This window comes from Alligator sinensis, unplaced genomic scaffold, assembly GCF_000455745.1.
Source record: "Alligator sinensis unplaced genomic scaffold, ASM45574v1 scaffold788_1, whole genome shotgun sequence".
Lineage (NCBI taxonomy): Eukaryota > Metazoa > Chordata > Crocodylia > Alligatoridae > Alligator > Alligator sinensis.
The window spans coordinates 584542-606749 of record NW_005842140.1 but is presented as its reverse complement, the minus strand read 5'-3'; the positions used below and the strand labels follow the sequence as shown (position 1 = coordinate 606749).

Genomic DNA, 22208 nt, shown 5'->3' with positions numbered 1-22208 from the left:
CTAGCCGCCACGTGGGAATAATTTAGAACTGGCCAATAGTGGGACACAAATTTGTATACGAATGGCGGGAACTCCTTGCACCGTGCATTTCTCTTTTGCAACCTAGAAATGCACCCTGCAAAGAAAGCTACGAGTGGCGGGAAATAATTTAGCAGTGCCGAAGCACACGCAAACAAAAATCACACCCTTGGGTTGTGACACAGTACATGCTTAATTTCTTTCATTGTGAAAAATACATTTCTCTTATAGAAAAAACAAAATTCTTAATGGTATTCACAATAAAATTTGGAGTTGTCGACTAAAACTGGAAGCAATATGGATAGTGAAAATAAATATTTTACAGACATTAGTAATATTTTTCATGGTTTTAGAAAAGAAAAACTTTTGTTTTTTTTCTGTAAAGCACTACATTTACAGAGAAAATATTGATGATGCAATTAGATCAATCACCAATCACATTTTACATGCAGGTGCTGAAACTGCAGTGCAAGGTGACAAGTGTTTTTCAACACAGGGAAATCAGCATTAGAAACAGATGCCTTAATCACAGAATCATCAGATTGCAAGGACCTTCAAGGGTCAACTGTTCCCTTGAAATGTGTAGAAATTATCTGAAAAAGGCATTATAATGGCCATTATTAAAATAAGTTAATTTCATATGAGTTAAGTCAGTGTCCTTTGGCTCACTACAAATACATTTTCACTAAGATTAATCTGCAGTATAGATAGCAGTAAAGGTAAGATTGTGCACAATAAGAGAAGCTAAGGTGAAGAAGCCATACTGTATAGTACTACATGGACTGAGCAAAGGAACCTTGCTCTCTTAGGCCCCTGACAGATGTTTAATTAAAGGTTCGATGGATCTGACTGGTGATCCCAATAATTATGCCTTCTGCCCTGATACATGTGCATGGCAGGAGGCACAATTGTTGGGACTGCAGATCAGAATCCTGGGATCTCAAATAATGATCTCAGGCTCCCTTTGAGCTAGCAAATAGCAAGTCAGTCAGCTGTTCAGGACTCCTGGCCTCAGAAGTGTATCAGAGTCAAGGGCTGAGATGCACGCATCCCTGAGGCTGGAAGCCCCAATCCCCAGACTGCCACTGCCAGCCTCAAGGGCATTTCAAGCCAAGGGCTCTGGTGTGCCTGTGAGGCTAGAAGTGCTGCGCCCAGCTTGAGGGTACACCAGAGCCCGTTCTTCCCTCTGCCCCTGCTGCAAGCCCCACAGCTGAGGATACTGCCTCCGCTGTGAGCCCTTCAGCAGAGAAGGCTCTTGCAGGAGGGATGGGGGGTGCATTCTCCCTGCTGCAAGACCCGCAGCTGACAATGTTGTTACCGCTGTGAGACTCCTCGGCTGCAGGGCAAGCAGTGGGTGGTGCAACCCTGTGGCTAGGACCCCCTTAGTTGATGGGGTTCCCAGCCACTGGGTGATCACTTGGGCACATGTTCAATTAGCAGCATGAATAGAACAAGCTACATAGTTATAATACATTTTTTGTGGAATAACAGTGTAGCTTCTTGCTTGTTTTATTACACCACTAATTAGCAGAATGCCTAGCTGGGTCATAATTCAAGGGTGATTACCTGGTTAATCACAGCTGAAGTGTAATGTTTAGAGGGGGGAAAAAATATGAGTATAGCTGTTTTGCTAAATAACTTTTGATACTGTCTTCCAGGAATAACAAAAATAGTGAGTGTTTGCTTTAATAGGAGGGATATAGCCATTTACTGTTTTAATAACGATGCTTCAAGTACAACATAAGGATCTTTTAGTATTATAGGAAACAGGGCTGAAAGGGATTTCAAGAGGTCATCTAGCCTAATTCCCTGCTCAAGACAGAAAAGTAATGTCTAAACAATCCCATCCATGAGATGTCTAACCTGCACCTACAAACTTTCAGAGATACAACTTTTCCTTTCTTGAGTATTTCCTTTTCTTCTGCATCTTTGTGGAGACAAATTCTTTTTAAAAAGTCCATTTGATTAGATTTGGGACCCAATTCTTTGAGGACCTGAGCACTAAATCAGAGGCATTGAGAGGTCACATCTCCTTACCAGTTCAAGAACTTAGCACTTCAAAACCTTCCTATTAGTTTGTTAGCACAGCATACTGCCTCTTTGTAACTGTTAAATGATTGTTCTTTTCAAAACATTTAATACAGAGAGAAAAAAGGAAATAAATGATTTCCTGACAAATAGAACAGTTAGCACTGTAAGCATGTTTATAAAAACCAGCACTTGTAATGCCAAGATAAAAGTGAAGGCAATGTGAAGAAGAGAAAGTATATGAAAGACTGAAAGTTATATATAATTACTGCTATGCTTTTACAGGGACACGATTTTGATGGCTGATGTAGGAATCCAGCCCAATGCCATCTTCAAGAAATGCTTGTTTGTAACACGCTAAACTCAGAAAAACACATTAGCATAGACTGCCACTTTAAAAGGACAGCATACAGTGGTGCAATCACAGGAGCTACTCTGTAAGTCGACTACGACACAGAGGATCAAAACCAGCCTCCTATGCTGAAGAAGTAAACTGAGCTGGACCCATGCTTGCTTACCATAAATCAGAATGCTTGTGCAAATATACTAGCTCAGGGGTGGGCAAAATGGTGGATCTGGCCGGCAGCTGGACTCCATTTCCCAGCAATCCCTGCCTGCCTTGCTGAGGCCAGTTTCCATGGAGACCCCAGCAGCAATAGGGCGGTGAGAGCACAGGGTACGATTTCCATGGAGACCAGCCCCAGCAGCACTGGCAGGATACATGGGTGGGCAGGGAGCTGCTTTGGGGATCTTACAGCGGTGACAACATGGTCTGGAGCTGTGGCACAGCCATGATCTGCTGTCTGCACACCTCTGCCCAGGCTGTGCAGGCAGTGAAGCGCAGTTCTGCCTAGGTTCTGGACCATCCTGTCACTGCTGCAAGATCTCAGTCCCAGCCCCGGAACAGCTCTCTGCAAATGGGCTGGGGCTGCTGGGAAATGGAGTCTACCATGGGCCTGACCTGGCTTCTGGGCCAGACTTTGCCAGTGCCTGTGCCAGCTGTTCACTGGCTTTGCTCAATGTCCATTGCTCTGCATGGGCATAGAGAAACAGTCCTGGATTTTGACCCTCTAGGCTCAAGCCCTGAATGCCTACATCCCACTCATGTCCTTGATAAGTAGAAGTGAATGGCACTAAAAGGAAAAAGCTGGGCCACTCAAATTTAGAACTATCACACTATCTTTAGGTAGGCTTGTATCTTTTTTACAATTTAAGTGGGAGATAGTCACAGATTTTAATGTCTTGGTTTCTGGTAGCAGGTGTCTTGACATTAACAATTCTCAAGCATAGTGTTTTGAATAAAGGCTAAAGTCTTTACAGTTCAAAACAGTCTCAGTGACAAGCACTGGCAGATCCTGCAATACACAAATTACAGACTATAATGATCAATGTGAATTTCTCAAATAGTAACATAAACCTAAACAGAATTCTGAAAGCTTCCTTGAGAGCCTTACAATCTTGTGACAGTCTCTAGTGAAAGTCCACCCTCTGTTTAAGACGACAGGACATTCCAGCACACACAGATACCAGAGAAAGCTTCTACTTTATGAATCTTTTAACAAAATAACCAAAATTCATCACCCATTTAGCATTCTAACTAGTTGTTTAGCAGACAAGTCAGATGTTTCACGGATAGATAGTGAAATACGGTCTCACCACAAAAAACGATTCCTACCAAACAGGTATAATGCAAGCTACTGAAAGGACATACCATTCAATAGGCTGTGTCCTTTCTGTGACAAAATACTCAAATTGCCATAGCTACTAACCGGGAATCTTCAACAACAAAAAAACTGCACAAAATAAAAATAACAAATAAGATGAGGCTTTAGTTAGTGGTACATGTACCTTGCTAATGGCCTCAACAGTATAAAAATGGTCAAAAATAGGGAAGGGGGAGGGAGGCAGGAAAAAGAAAAACAAGGAAAAAACTTTTAGTAAGTGGGACTATTCTTATTTTTCATGGAAAAAAAAAAGGTAAATTAGAAATGTTGGTTCATCTCTAGTTTTTAGATTTTGAACACATAGACAGTTCATTATCAGTTCTTACTTGATGTCCTTTACTTCCTTGGTTGTTTTTAGTCAATTCATACATAGCATGCAACTATTAAGAAACAGAATTTCTATTCCCATGGTAATTTCAATGCATTAAAAATATATCACTTTACTGTGCCCTTAATTAGTCAGAGGCTTGTTTTTCAAGCTACAGTTATTTCTTGAAGCTTAAGTGTGAAATTTTTCTAAAGCAAAATATGAAATAACATTTTAATGTGATGCTCTGAATCCACCATGAGTAAATTTTCTCATCTTTAATGATATTACAAAGAAAAAATGTGAGACATTTCCTCTTGTGTTTCCCATAAGCCCATCTTTTATCATTAACATCTTTATTGAGAAAATTCTTTATTAAAGATATTAGCTTTTTCAAATATTTTGGTGTTACATTTTTAACCTGAACATGGAATTCAGTATCTCAAAATATCCCTACAAAGCTTGCATGATAAGGATCACTTATTGAAGTCTTCACTTTAAATCTCACTTAGATATATTCTTACTGACTTCCCTAAATAGGAAGCATATACAAACTGAAACAGGGCCTCAGGATTTGACTGCAAAGAAAATACTCAAAAGGAAAAAAATAACATGAACAAATACTGCTCTTCAAGAAAGGAAATACTTTCTGATCCAGTGACGCTGCATACTAAAATACTGTACACTCATTAAGTGAAGACATTCAGGGTGGTTAGAGGGAGGCTAGATCATGTTAAAAATGGCCACCCAATCTAAGGTAAGTTGGGATAGAGGGGATTAATGGGGGTGCACTGAAGGGGGGGGCAGGGAGTATATGGCATCCATGGGAGCAACTGGGGGTGGGGGCCAGGCAGTGTCTACAGGAGGGTTAGAGGGCAAGCAGGATCTGCAGGAAGGATTGGGGGGGGCAGGCAGGTTCTGTGGGAGTGATTGGTATGGGCATGTGGGGTCTGCAGGGGGGTTGGTGGAGTTTGAAAAGGTTTGGGGGATCAAGGGCTATTTTTAGCTTGCTGATCCCCACAGTGAACCTATACCCTGATCCCTCCCACCCCTCCCCCACAGATACTTACTTATTTGGCTCCTAGCAGCTGCTAATGCTGATAAACCTGGCACCCAGAGCAGCTTGCAGGATGGGGAAAAGGGAGGGAGCCTTACTGGTCCACTGGGGAGGGGGTGGGGAGGGGCGGGGGGGATAAAAATAGCCCAGTGCCAGAAGGGCAGGTATGAAAAGTATAGCCCTGAAACTGGGGTAAGTGTCTGGGTTTTCTCGTCCTGGGGCTGCACAGGTAAATGTACTGAAGTTCCATGCACTGGTCTAACCTAGATCAATTAAATTTGAATGTACATCAATCCAGGTCTATCTTAGATCAGGTTCCACCATTTTTAGACTGGTCTGCCACGCTCCAGCAGACTCAATCGAGTCTGCTCCAATGTGCTAGGATTCCAGCATGTCAGAGCTGCCTACGCAGTTGTGTATAGGAGCCCACCAATTCTAGGTTTAAAGTGCCTAAGGTGCCTATAATTTGGAGTTAAAATAGCTTGTTAATGATCATGTATGTTCATTTACTTTAATACCCAATGAAAGTGAACTTCACACACCCACCCACCCACATCCCTCTACAGTTGTTATTGACACTTTAAAGTGAAAACACCCATGGCAAAACGAACTCAGGAAAAAACATCTGGTCAAAAATGTGAGCTTCAGAGATCATGGTATTAAAATCTTACCAAAAAGTCTAAACTTATTTCTTCTGGAAATACTAATAGGGTTTGCTTGACACAACTTTAATGTTTTATGGGTAGTAAAGGGATATGCTGAATTTTATTTTGCACATTCCTTCACTTTGTAAAGATTAAAATGTACCAGAAGATATTAAAAGTCATTTTTCACATCTTCCCTAATCATTTATTTATCAAAGGTTTAATTTTCCAATTTTCTCATATTTCAAAAGGTCATTTACTAAATAAATGCATTTAATTCAAAGAGATGTTGTTATTGTAACAGGTTTTTCTTCACAACAGACAGAAATTAAGCCACTTCGCTTCAGGATATGAAATTCCTTTGAGACCTTGGCTTTCATACGTAAAACAGAATCAAACTTGCAGTTATAACTTTCATATTCATGACAGCATACACATTTGGAAGCTTCTGTTGGGTTTTCAATGCTGCATTCTTTGACACCTCATTTATGTCAGCTGGCATTCCTACTGTTTCAATAAAAGTCTGTGCGTGTGTGTGTGTGTGTGTGTGTGTGTGTGCGCGCACGCGCACGTGTGTGTGTGTAGAAAAAACAATATAATACCTAAAAAATATTGCCTGAAAAACTCCCAAAACAGTGACGTCTCATGCAGCTAAAAAGGAACCCTGAAAGCACTACATTTAGCCATCCCTAACTTTATTAAAATTTTAAGTTAATTCATAAATTGCATTTTATCTATAACAAATGTTCCCTATCTGCAAGGCACAAACTATTACAGTATAACTGTGTTTGTTGTCAGAAAATGAAGTAAAATGGCAATTACCCTAAAAGACATTTCAAGATTCTCTCCACCCCAGATATCCATTCCTGCATCGTAAGTTCCTATCTCTTCAAAGTAGTTTCTGTCAATAGAAAATAGGCCACCAGCCATAGTAGGGGTCCTAGTTGAAAAAAACAGAAAAAAAAGAAAGAAAGAAAAAGAAAAATACCTTTTGAAAGATACTGTGGAATTTAATAGGTGATACTACAGCATATATCTCCCCAGACATTTTGAATATAAAAAGATATTATACGTACAATAACTAAAACACACAAAATAAATAATAATGTGGTCTAGAATTTTACAGCTCCACTCCCTCACTCCCATTATATGCCACACTGCAATTCTGATTCAGGCAAAACTCCTACAGAAGCCAGTGGGATTTAGTATAGATTACAGAATTACATCCTGTATGCAAAAGTTATATTAAAATAGATGTATAAGTGTATGATATGGTTAAGTGGATACAATATTGGCCTTTTGCATCTGCATCGTAGTTTAAATCCAATCTGAAAGCAGAACGAAGAGAGTTTAATTCCTTTAGCTCTGCCCTTACAGAGATTAAATGTTCATAAAATTACCAGGCCTAATCTCTTTTAACAGGATTATAAAAGTTTACAACAGGCAAAACCAGTCAGAGTGCAAGTTCCCTATGAGTCAGGCTGTCCTGTTTTCCTACAACTATCTATTATACTTTTAAACTCTGCATTAAACATCAAATGGTTATTTAATATAACATAAACACATCTTACAATAACAGTATTCAATTTGAGATTCACAGGCACTCAGATATGAGCTTTTTTTACCTAAAAATAAGGACAGACATGATTGTATAAACATAAAGCAATGGGGTACATATAATGCTCTAAACTTAAACACCGAGACACAGCTAAGGGTAGAAGAGGAAGCAATTCTATGAATCGATTTAGGACACAGCCTGCTCCTGAAAACTTGGGTCTACAAACTGCAGTTATAATCACTACAGCTGTGTGAAGCTTTGGTCGCTGATTTAACTCAGCGGAGATTCCACCCGATTTGGCTTTAAATGTTTTTTCTACATACCTCAAGGTACCAGGCAGTTCATGAATGCTGTGATGATGGGGCAGATGGAGCATCCCACAGGAGCACGGAGGGAGAGAGGGGGGTCCCCAGTATGCTCAGCGGTGGACCCAGAAGTGGATCAGAAATACTTCCAGTCCACTTCTGGGTCAGTCGTGGAGTACACAGAGGACCCTCCCCTCGCCCATTGGCTCAGCGACTGATGCCTCCTGGCTGTGGGGGGGACCTGGGGTCCCACTGTGGCTGATCACTGATCTGAGGTGGGGGGAGCGTAGGGGGTCCCCCATATGCTTGGCAGTGGGCCCGGAAGTGGACCAGGAGTTCTTCCGGTCCACTTCTGGGTCCACCATGAAGCACATGGGGGGGCCCCCCCCGTGCACCTATGGGGTGCTCAATTAGCTCCACCATTGCAGCATTCACAAGCTGTGCCTGGTACCTCCAGGTATGTAGAAAAAGCATTTAAACCTGTGTCTATGAATCTTCAGATTCGGCCGAATCAAATCGGGACAGCGATCTGAATCAACAAATCGAATCACTGTCCCCGATTCGGGCCAAATCTGAATCTGAATCAAATACGGCTCATTTCACACACCCCTATCTATTCGTAAGTGTTTTCAGAGTAGGTCCCTCAGGCTGTTTAATTCCTCCTGCAGAATAATTACCCTCCACTACATTTTAAGTGATTTGTAAATTAATCAGAACAGGATTATGGCTTGCCATTATAGCACTACATTAGGCAACAAGAAAGCCCAGGGTGGAAATTACTACTCTGTCTTGGCTTCCTGTAGGTTGCATTACACCATGGGAGAGTACCCATCAATGTGGATACACAGCTCACTGTTGTGTAGGTGGATGGGCAGCAGTGAGGGGAATAGCAGGCTGTCTGAAAGTTGAACTTAGCCTGCAGTACATTACCAAGCACATGTTTATACACACATACAAACACACAAATCACTACTGAATACAAGCAACTCTGCAACTGAATAATTCACAATAATTAACTTATTTATTTAGTGAATTTTGTTCTAATTTGTGTATTGTTTCTGAAAGTGGTGAATAATTTGATATTCAACGTTAAAATGTACTTTGCTCGTTACTTGCCATTGGTCAGTTAAGTCATTGTCTTCCGTTCCCTGAATGAATGAGAAGTGAAAACTCTTGCAAGTATGAATTTAAAATTCAGTTTTCATGAGCCCTCATGAACACAGCACTGCAGTGTGTTTTATGCATGTACTAATAATTTGATTGCTAGAACATTAGAAAATAAACCAAAAAACCATTCACAGAGCTCAAAAGAATTAATTCAAAGATACAAGGAAAATATTTAATTTCCTATCATTCAGCTTTACTTACATGCATTTATAAACACAAATACTTGTAACACAGGCATGGGTGTGGCACACTAAGGACCTGTTCACTATTGACTTAGCACCAGCTCAGCTCCATTATTGTTTAATAATGGGGGTACTAGACGACAATAACCAGCTATTTATTACTGCCTTCATGACAAAGAAAGGTGGCTGCTGTGTAAATCATCGCTCTGGCCATTGTTAAAGCTATACTGCTAGAACTTTTCCCAGAAATCATCAGTGTAGATTAGAGATTCTCAAGCATCTTGAGATGCTTCTAAGGTGATGCAGAGTGCCACATAATATTAGCACGGTTAGGTGTGCAAACACCCACACATTGTTCTCAAGATAAATCCTAAGTTTTCAAATAGGAATTCAGTGTCAAAACATTCTAACTTGTGGTCTTTCTAAGTTCTTTGCAATGGAAGAATTTCTCTATTATTTATCTGTAGTCAAAAAATGAGTGAACGTTAAGAGCTGGCATTTGCCATGGGTGCCTCGAGTCTAACAAGGAATGCCATGAGCCTAAAAAGGGTTATGAACCACTCCTATAGCTACAATGACATATATATTATGCATGTGTATGTATTGTACAAATGTGTGTGTGGGATGTCTGCCCACATATGCGCAAACATGTATACATGTACACATTCTGCATAAAAATACATTATAAAAATGTGTGTGCATATATGTATTGTGTTATATACAGAGTATACATAACTTATAATAAAATTAAACACAGTAATGCCATTAAAAACTAAAAACTTAGTAATATATTTAACAAAAAGAAGCATTTGCCTTGTGACATAATACTTTCTTCTTCTGCCAGGGTTTACTATCAAAATTCCTAATAAGCAAGCATAGTTCAGTGAATGGCAACCAAGTAAGACTAGACCAATGAATTTACCTACACTTCATTTCTGTTTTGTCTCCTATACTCTAAGCATTGTAAGCTCAGATAATTAACTGTCTGTCATGTGAACACAGCTAAGCCTTCCTAGGTCTCAAAGCTGCTTTACTGCCCTCAATCTTGCTAGATTTCTGCCATGAGCAATATCACTGACCCCTGGGGCTATAATGAGGAATAGTAATGAAGTTGAGCAGATAGTAATGATTTTGTGGCTACAGCCTTCTACCTGACTGGGGCATTGCGCTGTATGAGATTTCAAAAGGTAACTATCATCAAGCACAGGACAAATAAAAATTGCTACAATTGTTACACCTTTTTCCACATACTTGTATTGCACCAGACAGCAACATATTCGATATAATAGACTGAAATGGCATTTCTATTAATAGCTAATGAGACACATCTATAAAATACAGCTATGTGAAATCTCTACAATGAATCAAAGCCATATAGTGCTTATTGGGTTTCCCTGCATATCTGAAAATGGACTTGATTCATTAAAGGGTTCATCAAGATTCACAAATATTTTTAGTAAAACTCTGTCCCACATTGCATGAACAAACACAAACCAATTTATGAGTCTTATTCTGCAAACATATGTGTGAGTAGTCCCATTGATTTCTCATACATACAGCTCCACATCTGCACCAGTGTTTACAATATTAGACCCCATGGTTTTGCACTCAAATTATGTGAAGTATTCATTTTCTTTTTCCTTTTCTTTTTTTTTTTTTTTCGGGAAAGACTGAATGATAAACCAAGAGACTCTTGCCTGATTCAACAGCCTTTTGCTTAGAAGCATAGGTTTCTGTCATAGCAGAGTACTATCTGTTGACCCTTACTGGGGTCATGAAACCCCCAAGGGCAATCTCATCTCCCCCCCTCCCTGCCCCCCGGGGATGGGATAAACTGAAGACGCTCCCTCCAAAAGCAAAAACTTACCCAAAAAAATGCCAGTGGCATGATCCAGGGAATCCCTGGCACCGCAGCTGCCACACTTCATCAGCTCATGCTGGAACTGGGTTGGCTGGTGCATAGCTGAACACGGCATAAAGACTGGCTGAGGGAAAGGGAGCAGAGGCCAGGGAGCATGGCTGCAGGAGAGCCAGCCCTGACTGGAGCATGCCCCAGCAGGGGCAAAAGGGGAAGAGCAACATTTGCTCTTCTAACTTGAGGCTTGGAGGAGCTTTGCCATTGTAGAACCAAAGGCATAACACCAGGGAATTGCTGGCTTGGAGCAGGAGTGCCGGGAGATGACATGCTTCACTGGATGAATCAAGACAACAAACTATGAGTCCGTTCCTACAGGTGTAGGGCCCTAGGGGCGCGTCAACAATGGGGCAGTGATGCCTGACAAGGAAAAGTAAGAATTTAGTGGAGTAGCCCTGATGGGCATAATGGTGAGAGCCCACTGAACTGTTTTAAAGTGGGCTACCAATTCTTGAGAAAAAAGCAGACCACTTGTGAGGACGGGGGCCATCTAACTATCCAATGGCACTTGACCTGATCAGACTATAAGACCGGGTTGGCGTAAGGACAGGGTGCAAGGAGAAGCAGAGCCCTGGGGAACAATGTGATGCTTGCAGGTACAGGTGAATACCATCAAGGATCCTCCCTTCTTATCTAAAGATCAAAATGTGGTGGGCGAGATAGAGGATGTACCCTGCTAATATGACCCAGTCAGGTCAAACTGTCAGGCCCAATTGCTGATGCTTGGAAAATCAGACCCCTAAGCCTCAGCAGTACTCTCAGACAAGGTACAACTGCCTAAAGTTTCCTTTGAATTTTGATGGAGTTGCATATGCAACATAAAGAGTGCTTCCCTACATTTTTACAAATTGAAATTGAAATTACTAAGTACCATACAATTCTACTATAAAATATATCTTCATAAATAGTAAAAGTTTTTAAATAAATAAAACATAAGAACCAAAACTATTATCTACTATATAAATTGTTCAATTCTACATAAACAAAAAACACCACAGATGTCATTGTAAAAACAATTAAAATACTCATAAGAGAAAATAAGGGCTCCTTCATCCTTGTTGAAATTTATGTTACTAGCATATGACTCCTAGTGATTTTTTGTGTGATGAATCTTAGATACCACAGACTAATGTAGTTTTTTTTTTTTTTTTTTTCTAGTTTTGTTTTGGAGCTGATTATTTTTTATTTCTGAAACTTTTGCCAACATATTAGGCAAAATTCTCACCTCAGGTTCAGTATCTTTACTTCTGTCCCTTATTTTAGGACTCTCAAAGCCTACTACCTTGTTACAAGGGAATTGCCATAGCACAGGAACTGCTGAAGGCTGTTGCAAGACTGCTTTCAATAAGCCCCTCACAAGCTAAGGCACTGAACTATGGAGGGCCCTGGGAATGAGTAGTACAGGCAGGTGCTGAAGAAATCCCAGGCATTACTTTGGCCAATGGTGAATTTAAACAGGTTATCATAACTTAAGACAGGCCCTATGGTTCTCCAGTATAACTGAGAGGAACAACCAGGGCAGCACCTTCAGGTGTCTCCTGTATGGGGCAGGGCAGGGCAGGGTCGGGGGGGGGGAGAGAAAGGCAGAGCCACAAATATAGTCAGCTAGTCACCAATTGCAGTGGTGGCTGACCGTACTGCTGGCATTGGCACCATGCAAGCCAGCGCTGCCCTCCTGTGCCTCTGTTCTCCAGTTTTTCTGAGAGCTTCCTCAAACCTAAGACAGCTTGAAATTTGTATAGCACAGAGAAGGCATAACACTCAATACACTTTTCGCCAGCCTGTAATTTCTATACTTTTATTCAAGTGCAGTTCCAAGCATTCTACTTCTGACAGTGAGGGGCTACAGATTTTTACACTCTGAAAAAATATTTGAAACATATTCAAGCAATGAAAAAATGCCTTGAGTGGACAAGAATGGTTTTATGGTCCTGAGAATTATAAATAAGACATAAAGCCCTGTGCTCCTAGGTAATGAATTCAGTTGTAGCCCTGGTCAACATGATCAATAGTTCATTCCATCCACTGGCTGTTTAGGTTCATAGTGTATAAGATTTGGGTTAATAGTCTAAGCCCACTTACTAGCAAGTCCACAAAACAAGAAATGATGGCTTGCATTAATTAGTATCTGTTTGAAAGAGTCACAATAGCCTAATGAATAAATAAATACAAATTAAAATATATATCACCCTTTCTTCTCTTAGATGTGGTCCTTCTAGAACAGAAGCTAGGGTTTAATGAGACAAAGCGTGAAATACACTGCAATGTGCGAGAAACTAACATACAGAAAACCAGAAGCTGTTCCAATTACTATTTTGACATCACAAAAATGGAAACACATGGCAAGCAATAATAGGCATCTTAAATCAGAAATAAAACACGGCAAAATATTGCACATTGATAGATTGATACTGAATGCTGGTGACATTAGTATAGAATAAATATATTATGAATACATTCTGGAAGAAAGACTTTATTTATATGAATTCCTACTAGTACCCTAGTTCAGTTAGTTGCTAGGTCTGGAGCCTAGAGCATGGTGGGCAAAATACAGTCCACAGGTGGACTTTTGCCTGCAGCAGGTTTCTCGGTTCCTCCTGACCCAGGTACCATCTGGCCCATGGGGCATCCCACGACCCCCTGGGCATTCAGTGGGGCTGGGGTGGCTCCTTAGCTGGATTGTCCTTCTAGACAGATGAAAAAGCACTGGCTCCTTCTGGCTGTTGTCACTGCTGGCCCGAGTCCCATGGTACTAGTATGGACCTGCATACACAGCCTCAACACTGTCCACCCCACACCTTCTGCAGATTTGGCCTGGAAGAGAGGACCAGCCAGAACCCGTGAGCAAAGCCCTGACCCTAGCCCACCTCATGCCTGCTCTGGACCGCTTACCCATTTTGAGTAGTGGCAGCAGCGGTAACAGCTGGGCAGAAGCTGCTGCTCGGCATAGGGGTAAATGGTCCCTCCTCTTCACCGCTGCCGGGCCATTCTTGCTGCAGCTGCTTAGAGCCTGCAACGCCACCACTGTCCTGGCTGGGCAGTCTAGCAGAGGTGGTGACACTGGTGTATAGGAGCTGCAGGGCAGCCCGGGCATGGGCTCCAGGTGGCTGCAGCAAGAAGGACCTGGCAGCAGTGAGGGGGAGGGGCCACTTTTCCCCCCACACAAAGCAACAGCTTCTGCCTGGCTGCTGCTGTTGCTTAGCATGGGCAAACAGTCTGGAGCAGGTGCAGGGTGGGCCAGGGTTGGGGCTGTACATGTAGATTTCACCTGGTCCGCTCTGGCTGGAGTGAATCCGGAGTGGATGTGGGGAGGGCTGAGGCTATGCACTGTTGGCAGTAGCAGGGAGGATCCACAGGAGGCACAGGCTCCAGGTTGTTGTGGGGGTGTGGGGTGTGCTGACCGGCCCCCAGCAGCTCCCCAGAACTGCCTATTTGGCCCATGGGCCCAAATAATTGCCTGCCCCTGGCCTAGCAGTATAATATTTATTTACTGTATACATTTAATCTCTTTTTGAATTTTTTCACAGGAATTTATATAGGAGCAAGATATTTAGGAAGAAAAAGTTTCAAAATAGAAGAAAGCTAAAGCTTCTAGAACTTCTAAATAAATATTACCATGAAGTGTTTTAAATTTTCAATAATGAAGGACAAACATGGCAGTATCCAGCAGAGGCACAGCACAAAAACATTTGATATATTTTATATTGTGGATATCAAGCAGCAAGATGTTTTTAAACTGCTCTGGGCACAGATAGTATTCTGTTTTTTTAGGCACACTGATATGTTGGCAAACTGACTGAAGTAGGAATTAATTTACTCAAAGATATACAGGATGTTCTTCAGTATACAAAGAGTTTGCAAGACTGTGATGGACTACAAGTTTTATTGTGATGTTTCTCTGTTCAGGTTGTTATATTATTGTGTGACTCAGTTTATCTCAACAGCCTGTGTACAGAGAATGGAGGGTTAAGTGCCAGGTCTGAGTAAGTGCAGGACAAGATAAGATGGACTTTTAGCTTCAAGACATATCAATAAAGGTGAGATGACACCATGCCCAGGGGGAAATGAATATGACAACAGGAGAGCAGACTGGGGAAAGCAGAACAATGGTCAGAACAGTCTGGAGACTGAAACAAGTTGAGGAGCTTTGGGGAACTGGAAAGGGATCACCTGAGTATTGTTGGGGTGCTTAGGGCTGTGCAATCTGGATCAGGGACAGAGGGACTGCTTAACTCCTTCAAAGGGGGCAGAGAACCTTTTACTGAATCAAAGGCCACCCAGCTAATATCTTTACTGAGGAGATGGTCTACTGTGATACTTGGAACACTGTGTTCCTGTGAGTCCCCCCCAACAAGTCCCTCTCTCAGGAGCAGAGCTAGATACTAGCTCCTTGAGTGTGGCCACAAAGAACCACGAGGATGAGGGACCAAAAGACCAGGATCCCCAGAGTTGGAAGGGTGGCTCGGCTCTTCCCTTCTCTAGAAGCCACCCCTTTTAGACCAGGCAAGGTGATGGTGGTCATGCACAGGCATTCCCCAAGAGGCCACTCCTTGACAAAGACTATTTAAAAAATAAGAAAAATATTAAGGATGGAGCTCTGTAGTTGATTTGTTTCACCTTTCCCTAATAGGTTTATTACTTAGAGAATGTATATCCCTGACAAGTTTATTACCCTTTTCAACTCATCAATCTTAGTTTCAGTCGCACTGACTTTTCTTCCTCTCACTCTCCTGTTCCTTTTACTACTGAATAAAATCAATGAAAGAAAAGATAATAAACCCAAGACAAATTCAAGTCACATTTATAAGGAACTTTAGCAAAATGTCAGATTCATTTCTGTTCAAATTCTGGTTGAATGCTGTAATTTGGTTCTACATTTCATATGTGCCTAATAAACACATCTACACAAAACGTTTAATGTGGAGCCGACTAATTAGCTCCACAATAAATGTCTCATTATCTACACGTGCACCCCTATCACAACACAGGGTAGTATTTGTACACTCCACAGCAGGGTAGTATTTGTATTTACAAGTACTACCCTGCTACAGAGTTTTTTTTTTCATGCACAGCGGTGTACATCGAGATACCAACCCAGCTGGATGGGGCACAAGGATGCTTTAGTGCAGGGGCTGCCTGCTGGCTAGTAGGGTTGTGAGAAACTTCGGTAGCCGATTCAATTCAAAGGAGATGCGGCCCCCTTTGTCAAGCTGAGGAAGCATCTGCAGTCAGTGTGTGTGGTCTTCCTGGATGGAATGAATAGTAAAGAAGCCAGAGGCTGGTATTCATGCAAGAAAGCCAGTCAGCGAAAATGTAAATTGAGGTGTCGGGGGTGAGAGAGAGGCTGGGAAGGGGTGGGGAAGGGGGATGTAACAGGTAAAAGTGGAGAGGTACCTGGGGAATCAGATGTTAGGCAGGTTACGGTGTGTCAAATCCAATGTTTATATTGAGTCCATGAGTTTTTGTATATAGGAGGTTGATGAAGTGAAGGTTGTAGGCTCGTCTGTGAAAAGTGTTTTGTAAATTCCATTTGAGGATCAGGACTGAGAGATTGGTAAGAGAGTGGTTTGCTTGTGAGAAGTGTGCCCCCACTGGGTGTTTCTGTCTTTAATAGATGTCCAGTGTGTATTCATCCTGATGCACAGTTATTGTTTGGTCTCTCCTATGTATTTTCCAGCAGGGCATTTGGTGCACTGGATGAGATATATTACATTTCTGCAGGTGCAGCTGTAAGATTTAGGAATGCTGATGGTTCTGTTGTGGGGTGTAGTAATTGTGGGGGTACTGGAGATATGTTGGCAGGTTTTGCATTTCTTGTCAAGGCATAGTCTGGATCCATTCGGTGCGTTTTGGGATGTAGGAAGTTTGCTCCTGGTGATAAGGTTACCAAAGAGCACACACACCAGCTGTAAATGCTTCCTCAGCCTGACAAAGAGTTTTTAAACCCGAAAGCTTGCTAAGATATACTTCTCCAAATATTCAGTTGGTCTAATAAAAGATATCACATCTTCTCAAAGAGCCTTTCCTGCCTGTTCCTTAGACCAACACGGCTACAACCAGACACCCAGTCAACACACACAAGTGACATGAGTTTTGCTTTCAACAGTCTGAGGTACACTTTCACAGAAGCCCCTGCACCTATCTCCTTGAAACCTGGCAGACTTCAGGATCTCAGAAGGGGCTACCATCCCTGCTGTTTTCATCCCACTCTGCCTTAACACACAAACATGACATGAGTTTTGCTTTCAACAGTTTGAGGGGCACTTTCACAGAAACCCCTGCACCTATCTCTTTGAATCTTGGCAGGCTTCATGACCTCAGAAGGGGCTGCTGTTTTAATCCACATTTGCAAACAAATGACAAAGTTATAGGTATTTTAGTGATTCCCCATTATAGTTTATGGCTGAATCGCCAAATCTCCGAATCTGATTTGGCCGAATCAAACTGGGGCAGTGACTCAAATCACCGAATCGAATCACTGTCCCTCAGAATTGGCTGAATCTGAATTGAATACTTACTGCTTCACACAGGCCTACTGGCTAGTCCCACACTGAAGCACCGCTGTGCCCCAGCTAGCCCCTGTGCAGCACATTAAGCTCAGCTGAAGCAGCCCCAGACTTGCAGGCTGTCCCCTGGGGTCCCATTCCAGCTACAGCTGCTCCAACCAGACTCCATGTGCTATGCATGAACAAACTCCAAATCTGATTGCTCCAGAGTTAATAGGTCCCAGGCATACATTTAAATGGTATGCCTGGGAACAAAAAACTCCAAAGCAAAAGCTCTGGAGTCTATTCTTGTGCACTAATTGCATATTTAGATGCACCCATTATCATCCAGATTGGTTTATTTGTACCTAACACAAGCCTATAACCCCACCCTGACATCCTAACTGAAGGAGTTATAGAGAAAATAAGGAGTCATGCACAAAAAGGTAGCAAAACACAAGGTTTAGTGTTCAGAAAAATGGGTAAATTGAGCCCGATGCTATTTTATGATGTGTTGTGAGCTTGGGAAGGTCATATATCCAGATTGGAGACATTATCCACCTTCATAAAATGCTGAGAGTTAAAGATACAATTTAAAAGAAAAGTGTTGTTGGAGGGGCTCAGATACCATCATGACATGTTAATTTATAAAAATCTAAAGAGAGAGAAAAACTACCTCCCTGGGGAAGAAGAAAGATGACATGCTTGTACCTAGGGAAGAAAGTAAAAACAATAAGGGATCAAAATGATAGGGTCAAATTTGTGAAGAGCAACAACAGGAATTATATATATAAATTAGATCAGGATATTTCAAATGTGCTATAAGTGCATGTTGAATCTTTGTTTGCAATATATTACCCATCACTTTTTATACAGAATTAGAGACTTTTATTAGGTCTCTTTTCTTTTATTCAGGTCACTGCAGAAATGATAAGAACTATTAAATCTGCTTTTTACAGTCATACATTGTAGTATGAAAGTTATCTTCACAACTGTATAAGATGACAATTACTTGGAGACTGCACCACAGAAAATGAATAAATTAAACTTTCACTATAAATTCTAGAAACTGACAAAAGAAGATACTTCTGTTGCTTTAACTCCCTAATCTTTTTACAAAATTAAATGATAAGTAAGCCAGCTTCTTTTAATCACTTGGGCAAAAAAAACAAATAAACTAGCTCTTATTTCTACTAACTGTAGAAAAGAAAAAGAACCAGATAAATGTTACTGGAAATGCAGTGTTTTTGGGGTGGGGGGGGGGGGGGGGGGGGGGGGTTTTTCTTTTCATTAAGAGTAGTGGACAGCACATACAAAGCATATGATGACTGAATTTTGCTGCAACTGCTCCCTTCATGAGTGAACCGAGTGATTTCTCATGAGTGAATTATGCAGATCTTTTCTTACTAAATACAATAACGGTCATTACAAACCAATTTGTGTCCTGCATGTCTTACCTTAAATATAAAAGGAAAAGGTAGCCATGTTGCAATTAGCTTGAAGTGGATACTAGATGTTTGGGTGTACTTGTGAGAGAGATTTTACACAAAGCAACTCCGCTGACTTTCAGTGTAATGAAAAGAAGTTAGGTGCGATGATTATATTACATATACATACGCAAAGCTGAAAGTCAATGGTCATACGTATTATATAGAAACAGACTAGATCAAGATGTATGCATACATACACACATACTCCAAAATCCAGGTGAAGTTGAAATATTTCTTACAGAAAAGGGAAAGCAAGAACTAGAAATTTCTTGCTCATGTTTCCTTTTTTTTTTTCTGGATCCCCAAATGTTTTTGGATATCAGGTAGACATGGTGGCCAAACCATTTTAAGTGTGGCTAGAATTTTACATCCTCTTCATTTGTTTTAGAACTTGCTACCACATCTTTCCCTGTGGACAAAGGAACCCTTGGAGCCCTTTCAAATGGGAAATGTTTTAAAGGGCAGTAGCTGCTATATTCTGACTGTTATGTATGAAGGAGCTGAGAAGATTCAAATGCAGAAACCCCCCTCCAACTTTAACACTGGAGGAAGGAGTGTTAAAGTTGGAGGGAGTTTGCTACATTGGAATCACACTCAGCTCCTTCATTTATAACAATTAATAAATGTCAGCTGATGCCCTTTTAAACATCCCTGTATCAAAAGCGCTCCAAGTATTCCTGGGTCCACACCTTTTGTCACCAGCACTGAATTACTGCAATGAAGTCTGATGCTATTGTTTAAAACCACTCCAAAGAGCAGATAGACCTGAATGCAGCAGATCACTTATTAAATACTGTTTCCTGCAGGAAGCCAATTATACTCAGTACCTGCTCTAGCTGCCATCTGATTTCCAAATGAAATTTCAGGTGCTGGTTTTCAGGTAGGAAAGAAGGACAGGATGAAGAGGATAAGTATTCCAAAAAAGACTACCTTTCTGTTCTGAGAGAAAGACCTGTCATATCAAGGCAGCTATCCTCATCTGAGCTGTCTGAACTAAACATTGTTAGCTTGAATGCAAGAAATTAATGGGAAGATGTCCTTTGCCTCTACCACTCACTTTTCTTGGTCCACCAGAGCCTGGATCAAGTGAGCATTGGAGTAAGCTACAAAAGTCAACTTATTTTCCCACGGCAGGGAGAACAGGAGAATGGGACAGAAAATATGGAATGTTTTGCTTTGAAAGGGAGATTTTAATTTCCCTGCCAAATTAGAAATTCAACTGCATGTGAAATGTTGTACAAGTATGCAAGCTTGCATACACACACGGTAGTGATAAACATGCGATACACTGTCCTGATCGTGCACCTGACTGCTTCACACACTTTGTTCACTAATATGACTGCATTGTAACATTTGCTTAAGGGCAATAAGGGCGAGTCTCTTGTTGACAGTCTCCATTGGAGTTTTTCATGTTAAGGTAATCTGAAACAGAACTGAGTTGACATAGCAATTTTGCAAACCTTCTGTGTATCTAATAATGAACAAAACTGTATGTTTGTGGCAGCCATCTTGGAATCCAATATGGCTACCAGGACGGAAATATTACGATTGATCTCCTTGGTTCGTACTATGTTGTTTTTGTCATTGGAATTAATTTTCTAACACTAGTGGGGGCTGAAATATTGACCAAATGTGAACTCATGACAGCCAACTTGGATTCCAATACGGTGGCTACGCACACTACTTGCCAGATTGGCAACATGACTTTTCTAACATGGATAGACCACCTCTACATGAAACACACTGTTGCTGCTTGTGGCAATGAGTTGCTTATGACAACAAAATCTAGAGTCTCATTGGTTAATTTATACCCTACTATTCTGTTCTATTCTGCTGCAGCATTCTCTTAAGGAACCATCACTGGCACACACTACAGCAACCATGCAGCAGTCTTAACAGTCATTAGGATCAGCTCCAAGAGGAGCTAGCTGCCCCTGACAAGAGACTTGCAAAGATTTAGGCCCCCTCTACATGTACAGATAAAGGCACAATGGGATCTAATGTACGATCTACACAAACACACTTCCTGCCCTTTCGACTCTTCTCCTCTCAGTGGCTCTACTGTATCTAACCTTGATACTCTAAAATCAGCCTGAACAAGAATGTTGAAAAAACTTTCCTTTTCCCTTATATTAATAAGTGGGAAACAAGATGGTTCCTTAGAACTGAACTCTCAACTAGAAAGATATTCAATAATTTCAAATCCAAGGCCTTTCACCTGTTCTAAAGTTCATAGGAGGATGTATTTCTGCTTGTTCAAACATAATGAACCATGAAAAAACTTCCTTTACCCATCCACTATCTTGGCTCAAAACACTTCTTAAAGCTGAATTGTGAACTGTTGTCATCTGAGCTGGCTCTCTCTATCTGCTTGTTGCACACTGCCCTGAAATGCATTGGATTGGGATTTTTTGTTCCTTTTTCGTTATGTCTATTAATCATGTTTGAAACAATTACATCTACTTTTGAATACTTTCATTAACACACAAGGGGACCATTATAGCAATTAGAGCTGAGCAAATAATTTATTAAACTAATGCCACCTTTTTTGGTTTTGTTCACAAATTTTCTACAAGCAAATGACTTGTGTCTGGAAAGTGTGTTAAAATAACTCACTGAATACTTTCTGTGACTGATTGTCAGCCTGTAGATCATTCATGAGCAGTTCAGTGATCTGGGAAATTGGAGCTGTGTTGGTTAGTTCTGACTGAACACAATTTAGTTATCAACTCTGTTCCTTAACTAGAAATATCATAAGTTTTAAAGAGAATAATGTTTATTGGGAGAATACTTGAATTTTACAAGTTCAGTCATTGCTCTCCACAAGTGCTTAAAACTGGGCTGTTTCCATGTTGTGGCTGCTAGTAAACTTATTCACTAAAACAGCTGGAGAAAATGAATACAAAAGGGAAAGAAACATATCAAAAGCAAGCTCATATTTATTTGATATTCACAAACAAAATAAAGCATTTGCTCAGCTCTGATAACTATACTGCAGCACTGTGCATAGGTCACATACTGGTCATCCAGTAATTTAAATCTAGAAGATATATTCTATGTTTATGCTTTCTGGATGGGCATGCATTCTAACAAGAATTTTAGTAAAATGGTATTAAATATAATTATATACAAATAAAATATCACAGTGTTCATAAGTACATAACAATTCAGTACCAAAGTATTCCTCATTTACCGTATTTTCGAGCATATATCCCACGGGGTATACATGATTTTACAAAAAAAATGGCTGGCTGCGGGCTATACGGGAGTGCAGGCTATCCAGAGACTTTTTTCCCCCGGAGGGCTGGGGCCGGGCTGCGCCGCCACG

At 41.0% G+C, this 22208-nt stretch overlaps 1 protein-coding gene across 3 annotated transcripts in view; it reads right to left on the bottom strand.

The window, feature by feature from the left end:
- Nucleotides 1–22208, bottom strand: part of GALNT13 (polypeptide N-acetylgalactosaminyltransferase 13) — a 422841-nt gene that overhangs the window by 147203 nt on the left and 253430 nt on the right. For all 3 annotated transcript variants that reach the window (XM_006025323.2, XM_025206100.1, XM_025206101.1), the window contains one exon: nt 6601–6718. In XM_006025323.2, coding sequence (XP_006025385.1) covers nt 6601–6718 — 118 coding nt within the window. The remainder of the gene's footprint in view (nt 1–6600; nt 6719–22208) is intronic.